This window comes from Indicator indicator, chromosome 19 (assembly GCF_027791375.1).
Source record: "Indicator indicator isolate 239-I01 chromosome 19, UM_Iind_1.1, whole genome shotgun sequence".
NCBI classification, from domain to species: Eukaryota; Metazoa; Chordata; class Aves; order Piciformes; family Indicatoridae; genus Indicator; species Indicator indicator.
Window position 1 is genome coordinate 1,173,390 of NC_072028.1, and position 21,035 is coordinate 1,194,424.

General features: G+C 48.3%; 1 protein-coding gene across 1 annotated transcript in view; it reads right to left on the reverse strand.

Annotated features, from left to right (window-relative positions):
- The window catches only part of WTIP (WT1 interacting protein), a 71,337-nt gene that overhangs the window by 18,322 nt on the left and 31,980 nt on the right, over positions 1-21,035 (reverse strand). Inside the window, exon 3 of the mRNA XM_054389822.1 lies at positions 1,855-1,922. Coding sequence (XP_054245797.1) covers positions 1,855-1,922 — 68 coding nt within the window. The remainder of the gene's footprint in view (positions 1-1,854; positions 1,923-21,035) is intronic.

Sequence of the window (21,035 nt, forward strand, 5' to 3'; positions counted from 1 at the left end):
GCCAAGCCAAGGAGGAGCAAGGACAGTGTCAGGAGACAGTCTTCTCTTAGCAGAACACAGTTGTAATGTAGGCAGACTGCCTCCATTCACCTCCTCAAATTAAAATCATGTTTTTCTTACACTTTTACCTAAGAATGAGATCAGAACATGAACCACTCTGCTTCTGACTCCACTCTCTGCCCAGAGAAAGGCCACAGCAAACTACGATAGAAGTCTTCAGTGCCAGAATGGTCCCAAGCAGGAGCATGCACTCACACAGTTGCTGCAGGGCAGAGGCTGCACAGCAGCTCCTACACCTCTCTTGGTGCTGTCTCCTGACTTGCAAAGCTTGTGTTCTAGGGGTCAGAGGACAAGACCTCTGCCTTAACTCACCCTCAAGTGATTCATATTGCTTTTAGCTCCCTAAGTCCCCCCAGTCTTCAGCCCCCCTCACATCCCACTGCCAAGCTGTCATCAGGGAATCCACACAGAAAATCTATTTCAGTTTATTCCTATCAGATCTTTAACCTCAGGCTTCTTGGGAAAATCACTGCAAGTGTCTCCTTTCAGAAGCCTACTGCAGAACATCACTAAAGACTCCCATCCCTTGCAAACAGAATTTTTAGAGTTAAAATTCTCCCATTCAGGCTGAAATTACAACTCAATAACAACAACCACGGCACTGAGTCTGGACAAAAGGTTTTGATCATGGGGAAAGTACATTCCAAGAGTTAAAAATAAAAATGTCAAAGGCTCAAGCCTCTCCATCTCACACTCCACCTCTTCTCCCTCTCCTCGTGCTTCTGCAGAAACACAGGAAAGAAAGAGCTGCAAAAAGGCAAGATGCAAGCAAAACACATTTCAGTGAGAAACTTCTTGTCTGCACTAAGTACAATTTGCTCTTTTCCACAGGCTCCAGCTGTGGAGGGGCTGAGAGTGCAGCACATGAAGCTAACATGGCTTCTGTTTTAGACACTTCCATCATTTGTATGGACTGCATTGATGAGAAATGCATTTGCACACTGCTCAGCTGCCAGTAACATTCTTGTTGTTGGATATGGTTTGAGTAATTCCTTGCAAAAAAGCATGGCCTTAGATCTGTTAGAAATGGGAAACTGAAGCTTGGGACTTCAGTACATAACGCTGGTGTGACTTCAACACACTGATCCTCCGATTCATCATCCTCTAAGCTCAAGTAGATCATCCCTCTTTGATTTCAGTCCTCAGCCATGCTGTCCCCTTCACCTTCATTATAAATGCCCTGTCACTCAGCAAACCTCGGCAAACCTCAACCCTAAGTGCACAAACATTTTATTTCTGGAACCAGGCGGCTCAGCAACAAGCTGCACTTTGCTTCTCCTGACTCGAGTCTCCATTAAAGTAAAGCGTTTGTAAAACCTCTGCACACATGGGAGAGAGAAAATGGGTTGCTCCTCCGCGGCTGGGAGTTTGCAGGCAGTGACAATGCAGCCCCCAGCAGGGCGAGCAGGGTGCCGGCCGGAGCCGCGCCCGCAACAAAGCAACATTGTGCGGAGCGCTGCCGTGCGCGGCCGGGAGCGGCTCCCCTCCTGCTAGGATTGGTATTCCCCAGATGTTTGGCTTTCAGCTCCAGCTTGGCAGGCAAGCCTCCGTGGCTGCAATTCAGCTCCCAAACTCGAGCAGCGCCAGTGTTTATCCTCGTCATTTATACACCTGCCACTGCCGCTTCAAACCAAGGACCTGATCCTGCCGTTACGGAGATGGTGGTAAATGCTTCCCAGTCCCAGCACTGGCAGGAAGCCCCAGGGGACTAAACTACCTCTCAGAGCAAAGTAGCCGCTATAAAAGAACAATTTCATTTAAAACCAAGGAAGAAATGCTTGAAATCTTACTTACTAGGAAGTCTTCTTCACAGTACACCTTGCCATTGACATTGTAGAAGGCTTTTCCTCGCAGTCTTCTCCCTGTTGAAATAGGGCACTGTCAGAATGTTCTGCTCCATCCCAGACCCGCTGCTTCAGGATGCAAAGTGAGAAGCTCAGCCTGCTGCTCCTGCCTGCATGGCCAAGTCCTGGCCCACTCTTCCTCAGTTCCATCCAGAAACATAAGTGAGACTTAACCTCTCAGCTCCATCCTACCTTATCTAATTCACAGAATCACAGAACGGTTTGGGTTGGAAGGGACATTGAAGATCATCCAGTTCTAACCCCTTGCCGTGGGCAGGGATGCCTCCCACCAGCCCAGGTTGTTCAAGGCCTCATCCAGCCTGGCCTTGAACACCTCCAGGGAGGGACCATCCACAACCTCCCTGGCAAACTGTCTCAGTGTCTCAGCATCCTCACTGTAAAGAATTCCTTATCAACTTAATGTTCTCTCTAAGTGCAAGTCCAGCTGATACCAATTCCTGGTAAACTTGAAATCTAACCCCTCAAAAGATTATTCTTGTGGGGGAGGGGGGAAAGGGGAAAGGACAATTTATAAATGGAGTTTATTTTCTTAGCAGGGGAAATGGCAGCAGGCTCACATCCACTGCCATCAACAGCAGCAAGGTGCTTGTCTCTGAAGGGCCACACAAGGGACACTGCATATGGATGTTCCTGTCACCTCTCAGAACATGAATGCACTTATCAATGTTGCAGCAGCTACAGTCTGTGACACCACAGCAGCAGGAGGCACACCAGGATGGGGAGCACAGCAGGAACATCACACAGAGACTGAGCTTCCATGGCTGAACAGCTCAGCTGCTGTTTCATTAGCGCTGGAGAAACTCTACTTACAAAGCCTGTGATCATCCTCAACTGATGGCTCCCTTCACAGCTCAGAAACACAGAACAGAGAGCCCCAACAGAAAGGATTAGACCCAGGAATTCAACAACTACTGAGCCCAACCAGCTTGCAGATAGAGCAGAGGAGATCTGTCTTACACCAGAGCTGCTCTGTGGAAATCCACGCCGTTGTACCAGCACAAAACGAGAGATGGAGAAGGGAAATTGCACTCATCCTGCCTCGTCTGATTCCTGCTCTGTGGCAGGGTCCCACTGGCCAAAGCTCCCAAAGGTTTTGGGTGCTCTCACAGGCCACTTGCAGCCTTGGCAAGCAGAGGGCACAGTGCCTACTACAGGCTGCCTACCAGCTGCCATCAGCAGTGCAGGGCAGAAGGCAAGAGGCTTTGTCTCCCAGGTCACTGCTGAAGCTTTTGCTCCACGGGATAAGGCTGGGTGTCTCCTGCCGAGGCAGAGCAGCTCCACTACTCTTTGCAGAGGATTTGATGCTAAGGGCCAGCAGCTGGGCCAGCTGGCCAGGCACAGAGGGGCAGCAGCACTCTCCAGGCTTTCACTTTCCATAAACAAGGCTGGGGAAAATATGATTAATTTGCAGTGCCTGAAAATGCCTTTCTTGGGTTGCCACTGTGATCTGATCCTGGGAAACAGTCTGTGGCACAAAGAAATTGGGATCTGGGCTGATGCTTTTGGGAAATCACATGCTGCATGTGGCTGTCTGGTGGTTTTACTGTCGTGGCCGAGGGAAGGGCTTCTTTTGTGTGTGCATTCTTGGGCTGTGGGTCTCACGGGCTGCTGTCTCCATACTGCTGGTAGGTGGAGCCAGCCCTTGTTTGCCTTTCCAGCTGCTTGGTAGCTCTGGTGGGGACCAGGAGCCTGATGGCACAGGCGATACACTGAGATTGTCCCACCTCCTCTGAGAGTCTTAGGTAAAACTGATCCATCCTGCATGACACACAATCAAGGCACAGGGCTGGGACAGCCATCAGGGGATTCCAGGACCTCTTTTGACTGATGCAGGAGCAGCCACCTCTAGATCTTCCCTCCTGCATATCCAGGTTGTCTTTAAATCTCTCCAGCGAAAGGTAGAGGAATGGTAAATGGAAGGGAGGGAAGAAAAGAGGCCAGAATGATTTTCTAAGAGGCCAGCCTGGCTCTGCCAGACCCAGCCTTGAGACAGAACTTGTCTGTAGGTGGTGGAAATGAAGTGGCTGTAGGCACAACAGGGACTCCTTCCACCTTGCTCACACACACCACCAGTGCTCAGCTGGGGCACTTTGTTTCAGGTGAGGAAGTGCTGGCCATCACCTGCACCACAAACTCATTATGGTTAGAGGCAGCAGAGATAATTAGGGACAAATTCTGACCTATGTTGCTGGAAGGATCTCTGCAGGAAGGGAAGGCCCCGGTGTCAGCATCTCCTGAGGCACTGCAGAAGCTGCACCAGGACCCACACCCAGGTCCTGTTGTTTCCTTGGCGCAGCACTGCTGCCAGAAGGCAGTGGGGTCAGGGCTTTCCTGGACTGGGAAGGAGTGGAAGCCCATGACCCAAAGCAAACAAGGCAAGCTCAGTGTTTTGGACCAGCTCTCAAAGACACTCAGGTTATCAGATGTGTTTGGTAGCTAATTGCCCTGTGACATGAAACCACTTCACCAGTGCAGCAAAGCTGAGAGCCTCCACCTCAGCCACTGCACAGCTTGGGAGCCTTTGGTCACTGCCCACAGCCTGCTGGCTGAGTACAAAGGGCTGGCCTCTATTCCATGGGAAAAACACACACAGCACTCACAGAGCAATACCTTTCAAAGCTGAGGAAAAATACCATTTTCCAGCTGAAAAAAAAACAAGCCACCTATTAGGGAACCAACTTGCCTAAACTCATAAAGCAGGCAAGCAACTTACTCACATGATAATTGTTCTTATTAGCATAATGAATGAAATTGACAGGCCTCTTACCTTAGAAGAATTTCATTCAGGGATTGTACAATAATGATCTCACAAACAAGAAACAGCAAGTTACAGCACCAACTGCTATGGCTGCACTACGTGGGCTTCCAAATACTGCATTTTGGAAATGAAGGCAAAAATACAGGTTCCATTTGCCCTCCAGAAGAGACGGCTAAGGCACAGCACTGAGCACACTCAGACACCAGACTCTGAGTGCCTTGGCACCATGTGAAAACTGCAACCAAGAGAAAAGTGCTGGCAGTCGCAGGCACACAGGCACAAAGCCCAGGGAGATGCAGCACCAGCAAGGCAGGCACAGTGCCTGAAGATTAGGGGGCCTGCCCCCACACCTCAGTGTACTGGACAAGGTGGTTTCACCACTCTAGGTCCTGGAGTAACTAGGGGCCTGCACAGCACCAGCCTTCTCTGTGTAGCCATAGCCCAGTACTGTCAACCAGGCAGAGATTACAAGCTAAACCCCCTTGTGTTGCTTCAGCCAGCTGAGCCAAGTGCCTGGCCACCTAGACAAGGCAGCATCATGTTGCCAGCTGGGCCACTGAACCTGCTGCTTAGTTCTGCTCTGGAGGACTGTGTGTAGCCAAGCCTAGGTTCCTATTTGCTTTCATAATATTGAAACAAGAAAGTCAAGAGTCTGGGACAAACCTTGGTGCAGCTCGCCCACAGCTCCTTACAACCAGCAGCCTGGAGCAGAGTTTGCAAGGAGAGGGTTCCACAGGCACCAGGCTGCTTTGCTCCTTCTGCTGGGTACCCACCCTGGCACATCCACCCTGCCAGGCCAGTTTGGGTCTGGAATAGGCTCTGTTTTACACACAACCAGAAGCTGCACAGCCTGCAGCCCCTGCTTGTGTGAGTAACCTTTTCATTTCCTGACAGACACACACACACCCCTGAGGGGTAGCAAGTACCAGGTTGGGAAGCAAAGACTCTGCAAATGCTCCAGCACAGAATAAAAATCCACATGGATAATCTAGAAGTTAATAAAACACAACCTAGTGATAGCTCTGCCCAAAGAGACAATAGCAGCTGGAGCTACAACCAATGTGACCAGCACACAAATAAACACAGGCTTTGGAACTTCAATAAATAAATAAACAACTCAGAATCAGCTCCAAGTTTTTAACATCAGTTTTCACATTTAGCCAGTCTGAGTCTCTGGTGTTCAAATGTCTCTAACAATTGCTGCCTGCACGATGCTTATCCCCTGTGTGCTGCAAACCCAAAAGAAACGAATGGCAGAGGTCCTGCTTCAGCAAAGGACTCAACTCAAAGGTTCAGCTTGCAAAAGGAAAAATGACTCCTGCTTGACACAGGCTGTCCACAATTATTCTCTCCAGTCTCGACAACACTCATCTAGGTGGTGAAACCACACCAGCCTGGAAGCCAAGATGAAGCAAAATTTTTTCCAACACTTTTTCAAAAGCTGCTTCAGGTCCTCACAGAACAAAATGTGCATCAGACCAGGTTTTACTGTCCTGAGAAGGTGCTTCAAAAGAGCACTGGTAATGCCCTGCCTGGAAAGCATCTTCAAAGGCTTCCCTGCCACTGCAGGCAGTGGGGTATTTGCCTACAGGGAGCTGAGTTTATCAAGCCTTCAGTGGGAGGGCTCCAGTCTCACACGGGATGATGCAACACCCCCCCCCTCCCCCAGCCCTGCCTTTGCAAGACAAGAGATAGCAATGTCTCACTGTCACAGCATGGCCATTAGACCTAATTGCTGCTTGCAGTGCTTTGAAGCCGAGCAGTGCCACGCATGATGATAATATTTGAAGTACTTTGATGGTTAAATCCACACAGCCATTGGGTAATCATCACGATTTACCCCTAGTAAGGGGGGGTATCATCACGATTTACCCTAGTGTAAGGAAGCTCATGTGAGAGAGAAGCCTGCATTGTCTCAGTGCCTGATGCTGCCTAAAAACAAACAGCCCCCCTCTGACATAATGGGAATGCTGCAGCCCCAGCCTTGCCTCCCAGATACTGCCTGGTGCTTCCCTGAGGCTGAGGCAACCCTCCCCAGCATTGCTCCTTGCCACCACGGTGCTCTCACCCTGCTCTGGTAACAGATAAGCTTTTCCTCACAACCACATATGAGAAATTGCCTGTACCAGAGGGAACAAAATGCAGGATGACTACCATAGGCCTTGCTATTTCTGATGTTATGGCTGCGGGGAACAAGGGGAATTGTATTTTAGTCAGAGAATGGAATTAAACTCCCACCCCCCACCCTGGAGTGGAATTGCAGAGCTCAGCTGTAGTTATTGCTGCTAAAGGTAAGACATTTGCTAGAGCACATCTAGCTAATGAAAAGCCTGAACAGACCAAGCTATCACCACGGAACACTACCCAAGTACATCCCAGTAGCTGCCCTTGCTGTTGGCTCAGGACATGCCTGGGTAAGTCTGACCACACAGGAGCACAGCCCTTGGCCCTGCAGCCACCTCTCCCCTGGGGACAGGGTCCCCTTGAGAGCCCCTGCACAGGCAAAGAGCAAGGCAAGGGCTGTGGCTGCTCTCTGGGAGCTTGTCACGTGCTGATCCTGCTGGGAAAGTGGCACCCAGGAGCTCCTGGCTTGTCTCACAGCAGTGACACAAGCACACAGCATCCTTCCTTAACAGCTCTCTCTGGAGGAGCAAAGCACATCACTCTGCTTCTCTCCTTAGGATCTTCCCCTTCTTGTTTTACAAACTGTCAGTTCTAAGGCTGAAGAGGACACTCAGTGACCATCACTGTGCTCTGAAAGCTTTGGTCCAGAACTTGCACAACTCTCTGAGCATGGCTCTTCATGCCTGAGTGACCAAAGAGCTGTGCAGATCTGTTTTAGTTAGCAATGTTACACATGGACCTAATTGCTTGTTAACTGCTCCAGACACCATCTCTGCAGTGCCTGCTGTGACAGCAGCACCCTCACCACTCTCATGTCCCCTAAGGAAGTGACAGCCCCTCAAAGCCTGCAGACCACAGTGACATGTAAACATGCACACAGGATGAATATGCAACAACATTTGCTCAAATATTCCCTAGCTACCACAGCAGGAAGGAAAACTCCGAGGTACTGCCCAAAGCCCTGTGCAAGTGAAACCAGACACAGCGTGGCTTGGGCTGAGCAAACCTCTCTGCATGCCCAGCTGTGCCATCACTGCTCAATGGAAAGGGACACTTGACCACGGCAAACCTGCTACTCTGTTCTGCAGGGGCCACTAGCACAGGCCTGGGGCTGCTGTGACTCACAGCCAGTCTGCAGCAGTCATCCACAGGGTGCTCCTAAATCCACTTTTGTACCCCATGTGCCACACACAGACTGTGCCAGGGCCCATTCATTGCTGAGCCCATGCAGGGGCACGTAGTGCCCAAGGGATCTCCTGTGGCCTGTGGACACCATCCTGACACGATGGGGACCACTGTCCAAAGCCTGACACTTAGCCCTGGCACAGGCTGTGTGGCTCTTCTCTCCCTGCAAGGTGCAGCCTGCCCTCTGACGAGCACCTGTGCCAGCTGCAGATGAAAGTGATGGACAATTACAGCCAGGAGATTTGTTTCCTTTGCCCCCCACACCCAAAGGAGAAAGAAAACCCCCTTCCAGTGTTTTCTCTTTATGTGTCACTATTACCTCGGCACTCACAGGGCAGTCCCCATCCCTGCCTCTGGCTCATGTACACAGAGATTTCCTTTATGTGGGGTTCCTGTCACTGCACCCACAGGAGAACAGGAAGCACCAAGGCTGCTTTAGCCCCTGAATAATTGTGAATTAAACTTTTCTGCTCCATCATCCTCCATGCCCCCTCTCTGGAGGTGTTCAAGGCCAGGCTGGATGAGACCTTGAGCAGCCTGGGCTAGGGGAAGGTGTCCCTGCCCATGGCAGGGTGGAACCATATGAGCTTTAAGGTCTCTTCCAACCCGGCCCATTCTATGATCCTCTAGAGGGGCCTCACACAAGGCCCCCATGCTATGTGAGCCCAGCCCCTGAGTGGGGTGGAAGCCTCATCCTGCCCGGCGGGTGCCAGGGCACTGTGGGGTCTTCCCAGCGGGCTGGGGCTGCCAGCAGGACTCAGCTCCAGTTCCAGTTCCAGCCTTGGCTTGGAGAAACTTCCATCCCCCACTGCCCCCAGCCTGTGTCCGTCCACACCCCCCCACGCCCCCCCCCCCGAAAATGCTCAACTGCCCAGGCTTTGTGAAAGGAGGGGTGAATTTCTACAGCTTTCACGGGGTTTAAGATAGAAGAGAAAAACCCTTCGGTGCCAAAGCCTTTGAATAACAGACATTGGCTGTTGGCAGAAGCCACTTCTCACAGGCTTGGCCGTTTGAAATCTGAAACACTAGAAAGTGGCTACTGTGGATGTGCTGTATTCTTCTTTTCAAAGCAATCTGGCACACAGTTTTGCTCCCCTGTTTCAGGACCCAATCCTGCATTCCTTTCACGCTCAGACTCCCATTGACTTTAAGGAATGCAGGATCGGATCCTAAATGTGTGCTTTACTCACACAATAGCTCCTCATGGTTACGATCTATTGAGAAAGGCACACTTTAAAAACCATTGGGAATTGCAGGCTCATCCACCGGGCCAGAATGCCTGCAAAGATCTGCCTTTATTCCCGGGAAGGCGCTGGGGTGTGAACTGCACACTCAGGCATTTGCCTGGTTTCACAGCTTAGCTTGAGATGCATCAAAATATTTTGAGCGTGGGCCTGATAGTTCCTAAAGCAAGCACGTGGAATTTTAGGGTTTGGGAAAAAAACAAGAGCAAAACTCTGGGGGGCGGGGGAAAGGGAAAAGCCACCGAAGCAAACCTATAAGCGGCTGGATCTTTAGGAGGAGTTTCCAGAGAGAACTTTTGTAAAAGCCTCTGAAAGCTCCGCAGCGCTAAGACAAAGCAGAGCCCCACGCTGCTGTTTGTGAGGATGCTGTATATCGAGTTCCGAGGCTATTACCATGCAAATCTCAAATGTACAAGCTTTTTACTCGGCCATAAACACAAAACAGTATACATTGTCCTTTCAGAAGAAAAGGTTTGCTGCTAATATAGCAGAAGCCCTACGTAAATAACCAACATTCTTTCTGCCTGAGGTCACTGACTTGGCCTATTCAATTCCGGGCTAGTCTGGGATTTGACAATCTAAGCAGGGGAGAGGCCCTTTCCTTTTTTTTTTTTCAAAAGAATGCTGGGATTTTATTTGAAATTTAAACTCTAGCAAACAAAAGGTGGCATCGTATGCTGGAGGCCTATGAAGGTGGAGTACAGGATGTGTATTGTTTTCTCCCTTTACATATAAGTCTTTCAGGAGAGAGCATTCAGAGCCTGTGAACAAATTGAATCAAATATTATCATCAGGTAGGGGAGACACAGCAAGAGATGAACAAACACTTTGAAGAGATTAGGAGACTTACTTGGTGAAAAAAATACGGATGCAGGGAAAGCACACACAAAAAAAAAAGGTTTAAAATGATTATTTAAATGATCATCTAAAGTAAATTGCTTTTTCAAATCTTAATTGCAAATTCCTCCACCGTTTCAGTTCCTATCCCAGGTCACATTTGTACACCAAGCAGGGGCTTTCCAGTGCAAGTTAACTGTGCCTACAAAGTCAGCATTCAGTCCCATTCTCTATCTCAAGCTGATCTGTCCTGGAGAGGCAGATGGCAGTTAACTATTTTTCCTCCTGCTGACTGCTGCCCAGCTCTCTGGGAGGCTCACAAGCACACCCTTGGACAATGCAATTATCATTTCCATTTCTGGGCTGCTGTCCAGGCCCTGCTCTGCTCCTTGCTCAGTGCCACCTCTCCAGCACAGAGCCAGCTCCTGCCACACAGACCCCCCAGTACCACACACTGCCCACCACAGATGACTGTGCAAAGCTGAATTTGCAGCTGGTGTAAATTGTGGCAGCAGCACCGAATTCACCACCATTTCTACCAGCTGCAGAGCTGCCCCAAGGCACTATCTCTGCCAGGAAAAGGTCTGTCTGTGCTATGCACTCGCTAACGTGTGGTAAAATCCAGATGAAAACAAGGCACTTTGTCATTTTGACACGTTTGTAGCCCAGGGTAAACTCTAGACTCTACTCTGCAGTTTACCTTAACCTGCCATGATGTCAAAATGAAGAACTTCATTATCTTCCCTGGGACTTTGCCTTGTGCCAGCTACCACACTGAAGGAAACAGCTCCAGAAATTGAGCCTTTGCTGCCAACCCCCTGGCATTTCTGCACAGAGGCAGGTGGGATGCCTTCCTCTGATGCTCTGCAGCATTCACACCAAAGCCAGTGAGCTCAAGATTGGGTGGGGAGGACATGGAAGGTACATCTGTGCCCCAACCTAGCTGCATGACTCAAACTGTCAGTCTCCAGCAGGATTATGTAGGCAGATAGCTAACACCTTTTGTTACCTTGCTGGAAAACCCCATCTTTCTTGGCAGGGTATCCATAATCTCCGTGCCATGTTTACTCTAGTGTGGAATTCTCTCTTCCTTTCTCTCCCCTCCTACTCCTCAGTCAGGTTATTTAACCAAAAGGTTACTGAACGCTGAAGGGACAGGAAGATCTCTGACCTCTGGCTCTCGGGCAGAGCGTTCCTGCGCAGCCCATGTTGTAAACTTTGAGCAGAGACTTGCAGGTTTCCACAGAATTTGCACAAGTTAAAATTGGCAGATGTTTCCTTTCTCTCTCACTTATGTATTTATTCTATCTCACACCTCCCATCAATTTCAGAGTTAAGATATAAATTATTTCTACAGAGCCCCACCAGAAGAATTTATGTCAAAAAGGAGTTAGTAAAAGCTTATATAAGGAAAGTAGGTATTTAAAACCAGAAATACAACAGCCTGCTTCAATCCAATAACTATTTTGGGCCTATATACTAGCTCCTATCTTAAAATATACCTCTCAATAAGCAAACAGGGAAATGGAAAATAAAGCTTCAATGTACTTCATTTAAGATTTTCTTTTCTCAGAGCAACACAGACCACTGGGCACAAACCAGGAGAGGCCTCCCCACCATTCAGCTAGCTAGGAGGGAAGGGGACACAGCTTCTTCCCCAAGGTAGCTTCCAGTCTGGGCAGCTTCCATCATTCCATCACAGACTCTGCTTGGTCTCAGCAAAGAACACCACTTTGCCAGCTGCTGCCTCTAAGCCATGTTTAAAAGAGTAGTTGTCGTATCACAGTACCCTAGGATGCCAGTGCCAGCCTATTCTGTAGCAAAATTAACCCATCCCCAAACTGCAGCCTCTTCCAGCCCAAGCCTTCCTGCCCCTGCCAGAAGCAGCCTTCCCAGCGGCCTTGCTGGCTGCTACCCCATGCAGTGTGCTGGGTGGTTGTCATTCAAACTCCAATAAGAATCACCACAGTGGCAGCAAGGAGGATCCATCTAGCACAGTACCCTGTCTCCAGCTTTGGCCAAGGGTGGAAGCTCACTGGGAAAAAGCATTAGAAACAAGGCTCACACAGATTGATGTGTTCCCAAGAACAACCTCCGGCTTCCAGCAGCCAGTGCTTAAGGCCTTCCTGCACTGCAGGTTGCATCATAACTATTATGTTTAATAGCCTCCCTGGACCAATCCTTCTTTAATTTGTCTAACTCCTCCATGAGATCATTTATGCTTTTGGCCTCCACACCATCCCTATGGCAGCTGAGCTCCACAATTGCATGATGCCTTGTATGAAGCATTCCCTTTTGTTTGTTTTAAATCTCTGCTGATCTCAAGCTTCTGTTGCATTCTAAAGAACAAAGCAGCCTCTACAGCCATCACCACCAGACTAGAGAAGAGCTTTGTAAGTCAAACCCTGCAACCACAGCCTCCAACTGCACCTGGAGATCAACACGATGCAGATCCCAGGCACAAGTGGTTGTTTTTATTGAACAGCTTTTTTAGGCTCTGCTCAGGTCCTCTTTGGACAATAGAGACATGGACAAGTTTAAGTGGAAGTCCCCTGCTCAAAAAATTCACACTGCGTGTGTGAGCCCCCTGCAGGAGCCATGACCAAACCATTCAGCTCTGCACTGCCTGAACTTAATGAGCAGATTAAGGGGTGATAATTTCTGTGGGAATACATTCAAAAGAAGCAGCCACCATATTCCACTAGACTAAAAGAAGAGTTGAAAAAAAGAAAGGGAGGGGGGAAAAAAAAGGCAATCTGTTTGGTCCCTATTGTCATCTGAACATTCAAGGTAGGGTAAGAATCCACCAGAGACTCCACCTGACAAACTTCACCAGCAAACTAAGGTAAACTTCACCAGCAAACTAAGGTAAACTTGTGGAACTGAGGGCACTGCAGACCTCTCACCATTGCTACCAAGTTCTCTCTTGCAAGTCATTATTCTCTTTCTCCTTCCAGTTCAGCCTCATCTCCAGATCATAGCTTAGCCTGGCTCTGAAGCAGAAATCAGAACTCTGATTAGGAGCTGCAACAGGAAGTCAGATTGCTGAGTGTCATCTCTGCAGCATCCATTACCTTCTCTCCTAAGACTATACATAAAAGCACATTGAAGACAAGGAGTGGACACAGCCCAATCCTGTGACAACATGCCAGACAGCCCAGGGGAAGATGAGCCACTTCCCTGAGCTGCCTTCTGTGTTGCCTCAGAAGAACAAGAATGGATTTGCAGGGAAGCAGTTCAGTTTCTTCCTGCCAGCAGCATGGCATGTGTCAGCACCTCGGCGTGAGCAGCATCAAAGGTGCTGCTGCTGAACCCAAACCCAGCAGCAGTGCTCCAGCTGAGTCATGTCCAGAAAGCGCTCAGCAGCCAACACCGATGGCACCCACACCCTCATGGTGCTCAGTCCTCACTCTCCTGAGAGAAACCTTCACAATCAAGTGAGATGGGTGAGACCCACAGTGCCCAGAGATGGCATCCTGAGCAACAGCTCCAGCTTTTCTCTTCATGGGAGAGAGAGTGGTGGGGAACATCCTCGGGACCAGATGTGCTAAGAAAGCTTATAAAGGTTAGCACACAGTGCAGAAAAAACCTGAAATTCTGAGAATGGCAAAGGATTAAAAGATTTTGCCAGCTCTGAAGCACATTCTTTGGGTTTACATCATTCAGCAGTACACAGAGACACAACTCTTCTCTTGCTCACACTGGTCAACTGATTATTACTGATGTTAATAATGTTACTTCAGACTTATTCTGGGTAACTTTGCATATTGGTTTTAGACAATATTCCAGTCTGCTTTGCTGTAAATAAACCAAAGCTGAATATTGCAGTTGCACTGAATTACTGAAATGAACAGGGGCTTGCCTAGCCCAATCCGAAATATAACCAGAAACCAGCCCTCCAAATCAGCCTGTCCTGGATGTTTTGCAGTGGACTGACCACAGCTTTCTGCACCAAGTCACACCAGAATGACAAGCACAAGCCAGTTCCAAGACAGAGATCTGAATAGTTAGGACTCCTGAGGGTGCACTCACATCCTCTGGCTCCCAGGTACAATAAGGATATTGTTCCTTTAATGCTTAGCTTTCCTTTTAAGAAGTATGTGAGATTTCAGCCAATTCTCCTCAACGATTAGTTCAGGATGAATGTACTTAACTCAGGATTCAGCTGGAAAGAGCCCAAGTAGATGCAATCAATTTTCCACTAAATCCACTTCCTTCCTCTCTTCCCTGCCCAGCATGAGACATCAGCTCACCACTACAGCCAGTGGTGACTAAGACAATGAAAACCTCTGCTTTCAGCCACTCTCCTATCAAACTTGATGATTCCTTCTTTTGATTTCCCCCTGGTTTTCTATTTTCACACATCCTGTTCACCAGCTCAACGCCTGGGCTAGGTGGAAAAGCAGCTACATAGCAAATATGGAAAGGCAAACCACAGTCTCCAAATGCATTGGCTGCTGCAAACTCTGAGTTAGTCATTCCATACTGCACATAACCAGCTGCAGACCTTCATGACAGGATAATCTTCCATGGAACTGGAACCTCCTCAAGGTTTCAATGTGCAGGTGCCAGCATCCCTCCTGTGCCACCTCCATGTGTGCACCAAATTATCTTCACCACCCTCACCTAAACACCACAGGACTCCTGAGATATTACAGCCATCAGCTGCTTTACTTTACAGCAGCCTCATGCAGCAGGGCCTGAAGAAGAGTACTTGGCAGCACAGGGATGATGTGCCTCTAGAATTGAACCAGGGCAAGGGAAGAAAAAAAACATCAGTTCAAGATCAAGGTTTAGAAAATATCATCTCTGGCTCTCACCTCCATGCCTCTGAAGAGTTTAAATGCATGACTTCCACCCTCATTTCCCCAAGCATAGGCACACTTCTTTGTTAAGAAACTTTTAGAAACAGCAACCAAGTCCTAGGGGCTGTGCATTCCTTAGGCTTTCCTCCTCTACAACAGTGCTCTCCAAGCTGCTTCTGATCAATGCTCCCCTATCAGTGAAACAGTTCTGAGAATTTTCTAGCTCCACGTTTGAGCATCCCCAATCCATCTAGACTTATTTATAAATGTATGTACATCTACCACTGAAATATTTCCTTCCTGCACCCCAGTTCATCATCTAGACTGGATACTAAAAAGAAATTCTTTACAGTAGGGGTGGTGAGACACTGGAACAGGCTGCCCAGGGAGGCTGTGGATGTCCCCTCCCTGAAGATGTTCAAGGCCAGCTTGGATGAGGCCTTGAGCAACCTGGGCTGGTGGGAGGTGTCCCAGCCCATGGCAGGGGGTTGAAAATGGATGATCTTGAAGGTCCCTTGCAGGCCAACCCATTCTGTGATTCTATGAATCTTGAACACTCTCTAGGGTGTGTGTGCACCACTTTGGGGACTGCTGCTCTAGAGACCACTGGACTGCCAATACTGATTCAGCAAATTTTTCATGGGTCTGAATCTACAGTGCTGTGGTTCTCATGGCTGGTAATCCACTGACTCACCCAAATCAGTTATTTGCATCATTTCCAGGAAAAAATTTGCAGAGCGTGCAGTTGGACGAGGGACAGCATCCAGTAGCCAAGCAGCCAGCTGAGTTAGGTGACTGTGGCTCTATGACTACACCCACTTCAAGGTGATGAAACACCAGGCCTCGTGCTTTAAAACACACTGACTGACAGCCATTGAGACACAGCAGTCAGTAATGAGTAAAGGATTGCTAAATCCATTCCTGCTTTTAAATATGCATTGAGACAGATGCTGCCCACTCTGCACAGGTACAATTCACAGTACCAGCAGGTGTGAGTGGCTGTCTTCTGCACATGCACTGGCAGAACATCGCTGGTGTGGTGTCCACAGCCGAAGCTACACTGCCACCTTACCGGCCTTTCAGACTAGGACAGGCAATGAGCTCACCTAGGGCAAACCACCCCACACCACCACTCATATGTCAGTGTGATGGGAGCATGCTTCTGCTGCCCAGCTAGGAGCTCATGCTGCTCTCCATGCAGTAAAAAAATCTCAGCACTAAGTGAAACTGGCCATAAGTGCTGATAAATCTAAAAAGCCCCAGCAGAAGTTCTGGTCAAAGGCAGGATTTTTTCAGGAAATGAGATATTTATTGGAAGGATAAAAAAAAGTAAGATAATCTGTTTTCTGGCTAAGATCAAATTGAGTTTCTTCCTGTGCTGAGTTTGGAGGGAGAGAGGCAGAGAAGAGTGCTTGGGAACAAGAGTTCTTCCCTACCTGGGTTGAAACCAAGCTAAAATGTCCTGAGAAGTCCAAGGTCAGGAGAAATCACCCACTGCTGGGAAACAACTCTAGAAAGAGACTTGTAGAAGTCCATTTACAAGAACCAAGCTGGCCATTCTGTAACTGCAAACAAGCACAACATCCATCTGCTGTCAAGTACCAGGGGTCACGAAAGCACTTTCCTTGGTGCCCAAGGAAAGCCTCCTGCAGCTATCCCTGCCCAGTCCTCCTGGGTCCTGTCATTTAAATGAGAAAAATTTATGGTTGTTTATGTAGGCTTTGTGCCAAGCCTGTTTCTCTGATAAGCTTCTCTGCTGCAGTTGTGTCTCACATCCGATTTAGCCCTCTGAATACTGGAGACAGCATTCCTTGGATACTTAAAATAAATTAAAAACATAACATTGGGCTTGGACAGCAGAATGGGAACGTTATTCACGTGGCCCAGGAACTGAGGGCTCTGGGGAGTGGGGCTGGGAAAGTAGCCTTAAAAATTCTTCCATTAGACCCTGCACTTAGGGATATATATAATCCTGCAATTGGCCCTGCACCAGCTGCAAAGATGCATCACTTGAGCAGGCAGGGCTTTTCAGCAGCGTGCTGCAGCAGCTGCATGGCCTGGCTGCCAGGCACTGCAACTGTGTCCTCCAGCAAACACAGCTCCTTGGGATACAACAACAATTGTTCAGTGCTTTACATAACTTCTCACTTCTCCAGCACTTTGACCTCAGGATCTCCAAATAATTTCCAAATATTAATGAAATCAGCACAGCATGAGCTAGGTGAGAAGAATTATCTCCACATGGGCAAAGCCAGGCCAAGGGATCTGCCCAGAATGAGAAGAAAGCCTGCAGCAAGAGGGGTAAAGCCCTGTCCTCTGCTCCACAAAGCTGATTTACACCCTGCATGACCACCAACCTATCAATCCTCTCAGCCAAGCCTTTTTCTCTTGCTTGCCAATATCCTCTGCCAGAAGGCAGTCTTGCAAGGCAGAATGCTGAAGCTTGCTGCCACTGTTTCTTTTAAAATGTGAAGACAAAGTTTAACAACAACAACAAATCTTTTTGTTTTGTTTTGCACCTGGTAAGATTCTTGGGAAACAGCTTTCCAAGACCCACAAAAAGAAAAAGCATCCTTAAGGTGAAGAATGGCAGCAGCAATCTTTGATCTGCAGAATTCATTTGTCTGACAAACCCCTGGCTGCTTGCTGGAGTGGAGTTTTCAGGCCATGGAAACATCTCTCCCTTGAAATAAGCAGTAAACAAGAACTGGTATTAAGGATGAGTGGGTAACCCAGCTTGGATAGGAGGCAAGGGTGAAGTGCAGAGCAAGACAGTCCTTTTGTTACATGAGGATAAAGCTAAGAGAAGCAGCAAAAACATTTCCACTTCACACCATGTGAAGTGCAAGGACTTCTGTCCTCATTAGGTAGGGCTGGCAGGGCAGCAGTGAGGGGAGGGAAGTCCTGCCACTGACTGCACTTTGCTGGCAAGGAAGCACAGATTGAAGTGTCCAGGTCTGCCAAGTGACACAGTCTTGCCGCCTTGGTAAGGGGATGATGAGGGGTAGCAGTACCCTGGGAAGGTGGGGCCCCAGGAAAAGCCCAAGGTGTGTGTAACAAGCCACAAGAGGAAACGAGCAGGGTACACTGGGATTTCAGAGGGCCAAGGCAGAAGGGCAAACTGTTTTCTGGAGAAAAAGGTCCTAACATGCAGCTAAGATCTGTACTGAAGAAATCCACTGTGCTGTTTGAAGAACAAAAGATGCCCAAACAGTCTGAGTTCTTCAGCAGCAGAGCAGGCAGATGCCAGAGCAAACACAGGCAGAATGCAGGAAGAAGAAAAAGCCAAGGGAGATGGCAAGCTGCTCTTCCCTTCACAGAAGATGCATCAGAGACAAAACCTGCATTTCAATCCTTCCAGCACACCAGGAAAACTATCAGGTACTGGTGGCCCACAGACCACACTTTGGGTCAGCCCAGAGCAGTAATGGTGAGAGCACAAAGGAGAGATGAAGATTCAGTCCAAAGATAGGAGGGTATCCAGGTGGCACATTCAAAGGGGAGGCTAAACTCCTGAGCATGGACATTGGTGTACATGGACAGGTTTCTGTGTGAAGAATCAATTTACTGACAGGCACTGGAAAAGAAATTATCAGTTGGTTGGAGGAGGATTTACTGAGCGCTGAAGGACAAAACTAATTAACAGGTACATGTGGAGATAGAGTTGATTAATTATTGAAGAAGTGGTGATGATCTAGGTTAAATTAGAAATTATTTCAGAGAGCTACAGCATCCTGGGGCCTAGTTTTCACATCAAGGATATCACTAAAGCATTGGCTAGGCACTTTACAAAACACATAGGGACAAGACATAGCAGAAAGTCACTAAAATCCCAGGGAGCCAGCTACCTGCAACTCCTTTCGCTCATTTCCTTCACTTTCTTCATTCTCTTGGTTTTCCTTCTTTCTTTTTTTCTTTAAAGGTAATACTTAAAAAATTACAGAACCTGGCAACAGGAAATAGAAACATCTGTTGATAATGTCAGTGATTTGCCTGCACTCCTCTCTGGATTATATGGAATTCTTCCCTTTTGAGAGATGAACTCAACAGCAGCCCAAGGGAAGCTTTTCTTTTGGAGAAGCTGAGATGTGTTCCAAGAAAACGTTTTAAATAGGCAGAGGAAAAAGAGGGGAAAAAAAAATAGCAGACCCCTGAGATGTGGGTTTCAGACTAAGACAATATAGAGCTGCAGATAGCAGATGCTGATAAGGAAGCAAGGGAATGTTAGCAAATCTTGTTACACTAAACAATAGGTGGCATTCCAAACACACACAGCTATGCAGGGAAGTGATTAAGTTCTTTGTGTATTTTTACAGAGAAATAAAAAACAGAGGCAGAAACCTTGTTAATTAGGGTACATTTTTTTTGTTGTTGTTCTTTATGTTGTTTCCAACCCCTGAAAGGCTCACAGGTGCTGGCAGTGACTGGTTCCACATTATGAATACAAAAATACTGTGGAAGGAATACATCTACAGGCAGTCAATCAACACAGAGAAGTTTCTTTCCATCATTAGTTGCCAGGGAATCTCCCCCAATTAAAGTAAGCAAAAGCCATGCATTTCCTGCTGAAATAATTGACAGAACAACACAATTAGTATCTTCCAGGGAAACAAGGAGACAGAAACAAACCACCATCCAACTGATGATTGCATGCCCTCTGATGATTAGAATTAGGGAAAGGAAATGTTTTCCATTTCTCTGTTAGCTACCTCTCAACACCTCCCTTCTCTGGCAGTCAGCCTCCAGGCCTATGAACAGGAGCTGCTGAAGCAGTCCTCAGACAAGAGTGATACTCTGCATTAAGACCACAACAGCCCAGCCTCAAGCACATGTATCTTCAAGAGATGTCCCCATGAGAGGTGCCCATGGAAGCAAGGCCCAGGACTGGGTCAGACAGATGAGCCACCCTTAAAAACCCAACACTGCTCACTCCTAGAGTTGTACTCAAGTCATTAGTCACAGAACTGAAAGCCTTTCATGACCTAACCCCTGGTAGCATTGTCCATGGGCTGGGCTATTTATCTGAAGGTAAGTACACTGAGCAGTGCCTTGCTGGACCAGAGCTAGCTGGGAGAGCAGAGCAATGAAAAGAAACCACTAAATACCTCTAAAATATCAACCCCAACCAAATGCATTCTGAAGAAAGAAGAGCTTCCTGTGTCAGTCCCATCTCAAACATTTCTGAGTAGCCTTTTCCCATCCCATCCTTTTTGTTTTTCTAAAGCCTGGACGTTATCAGACTAACCATGGACTAAGATAAAGCAAACATTTTTCTGCCAATTGGTACCCAAAGGTACTTGGGCTCCCCCACGGGCTGGCATCCAAGTTTGACTCTCAGTTACCAGCAGACAAGATTACATTCCTGTTCTGAGACTCATTCATGGTTCAGAGCCTTGCGCAAGGTGAAGCCGAACCCTCCAAGGCCAGCTGTCATCCCTACCCTCCAAGTGCCTCCCCAAGACAGCACCTCCCCTCCCAAGAGTTCTGCACTGATGGGTTTGTCTGGGGCTGCAGTTGCAGACATACCTGACATAGCTTCAAACCATCTGTCATGCTAGGTGCTAAAACAGAAAGCATGGAGCCAAGTGTGGGGTGAAGCACAGGCTGTGGCTTCTCCAGAGAAGCAGAAGGTCTCAGGCAGAGCTCTGCTAGCAAAGCACAGGCTGTGGATTCTCCAGAGGGGCAGAAGGGCTCAGGCAGAGCTCTACAGCTTCTCCCAGAGAAGCAGAAGGGCTCAGGCAGAGCTCTGCTAGCAAATCACAGGCTGCAGATTCTCCAGAGAAGCAGAAGGGCTCAGGCAGAGCTCTGCTAGCAAATCACAGGCTGTAGATTCTCCAGAGAGGCAGAAGGGCTCAGGCAGAGCTCTGCTAGCAAATCACAGGCTGTAGATTCTCCAGAGAGGCAGAAGGGCTCAGGCAGAGCTCTGCAGCTTCTCCCAGAGAGGCAGAAGGGCTCAGGCAGAGCTCTGCTCTCCTCAGCAGCATCACAAGTCTGCATAATCTGCAGTCCCAGCAGCACAGGCAGCAAACCCCTTCTTTAGGTCCTTCCTAACCCAGCTCCTCCCTCTCCGAACAGCCTGGCTCTTCGGTGAATCACACCTCACAACGACTGTCCCACAGGCAGTGCATCAGCTCCACTTCTGGTTGGGAAGCACCAG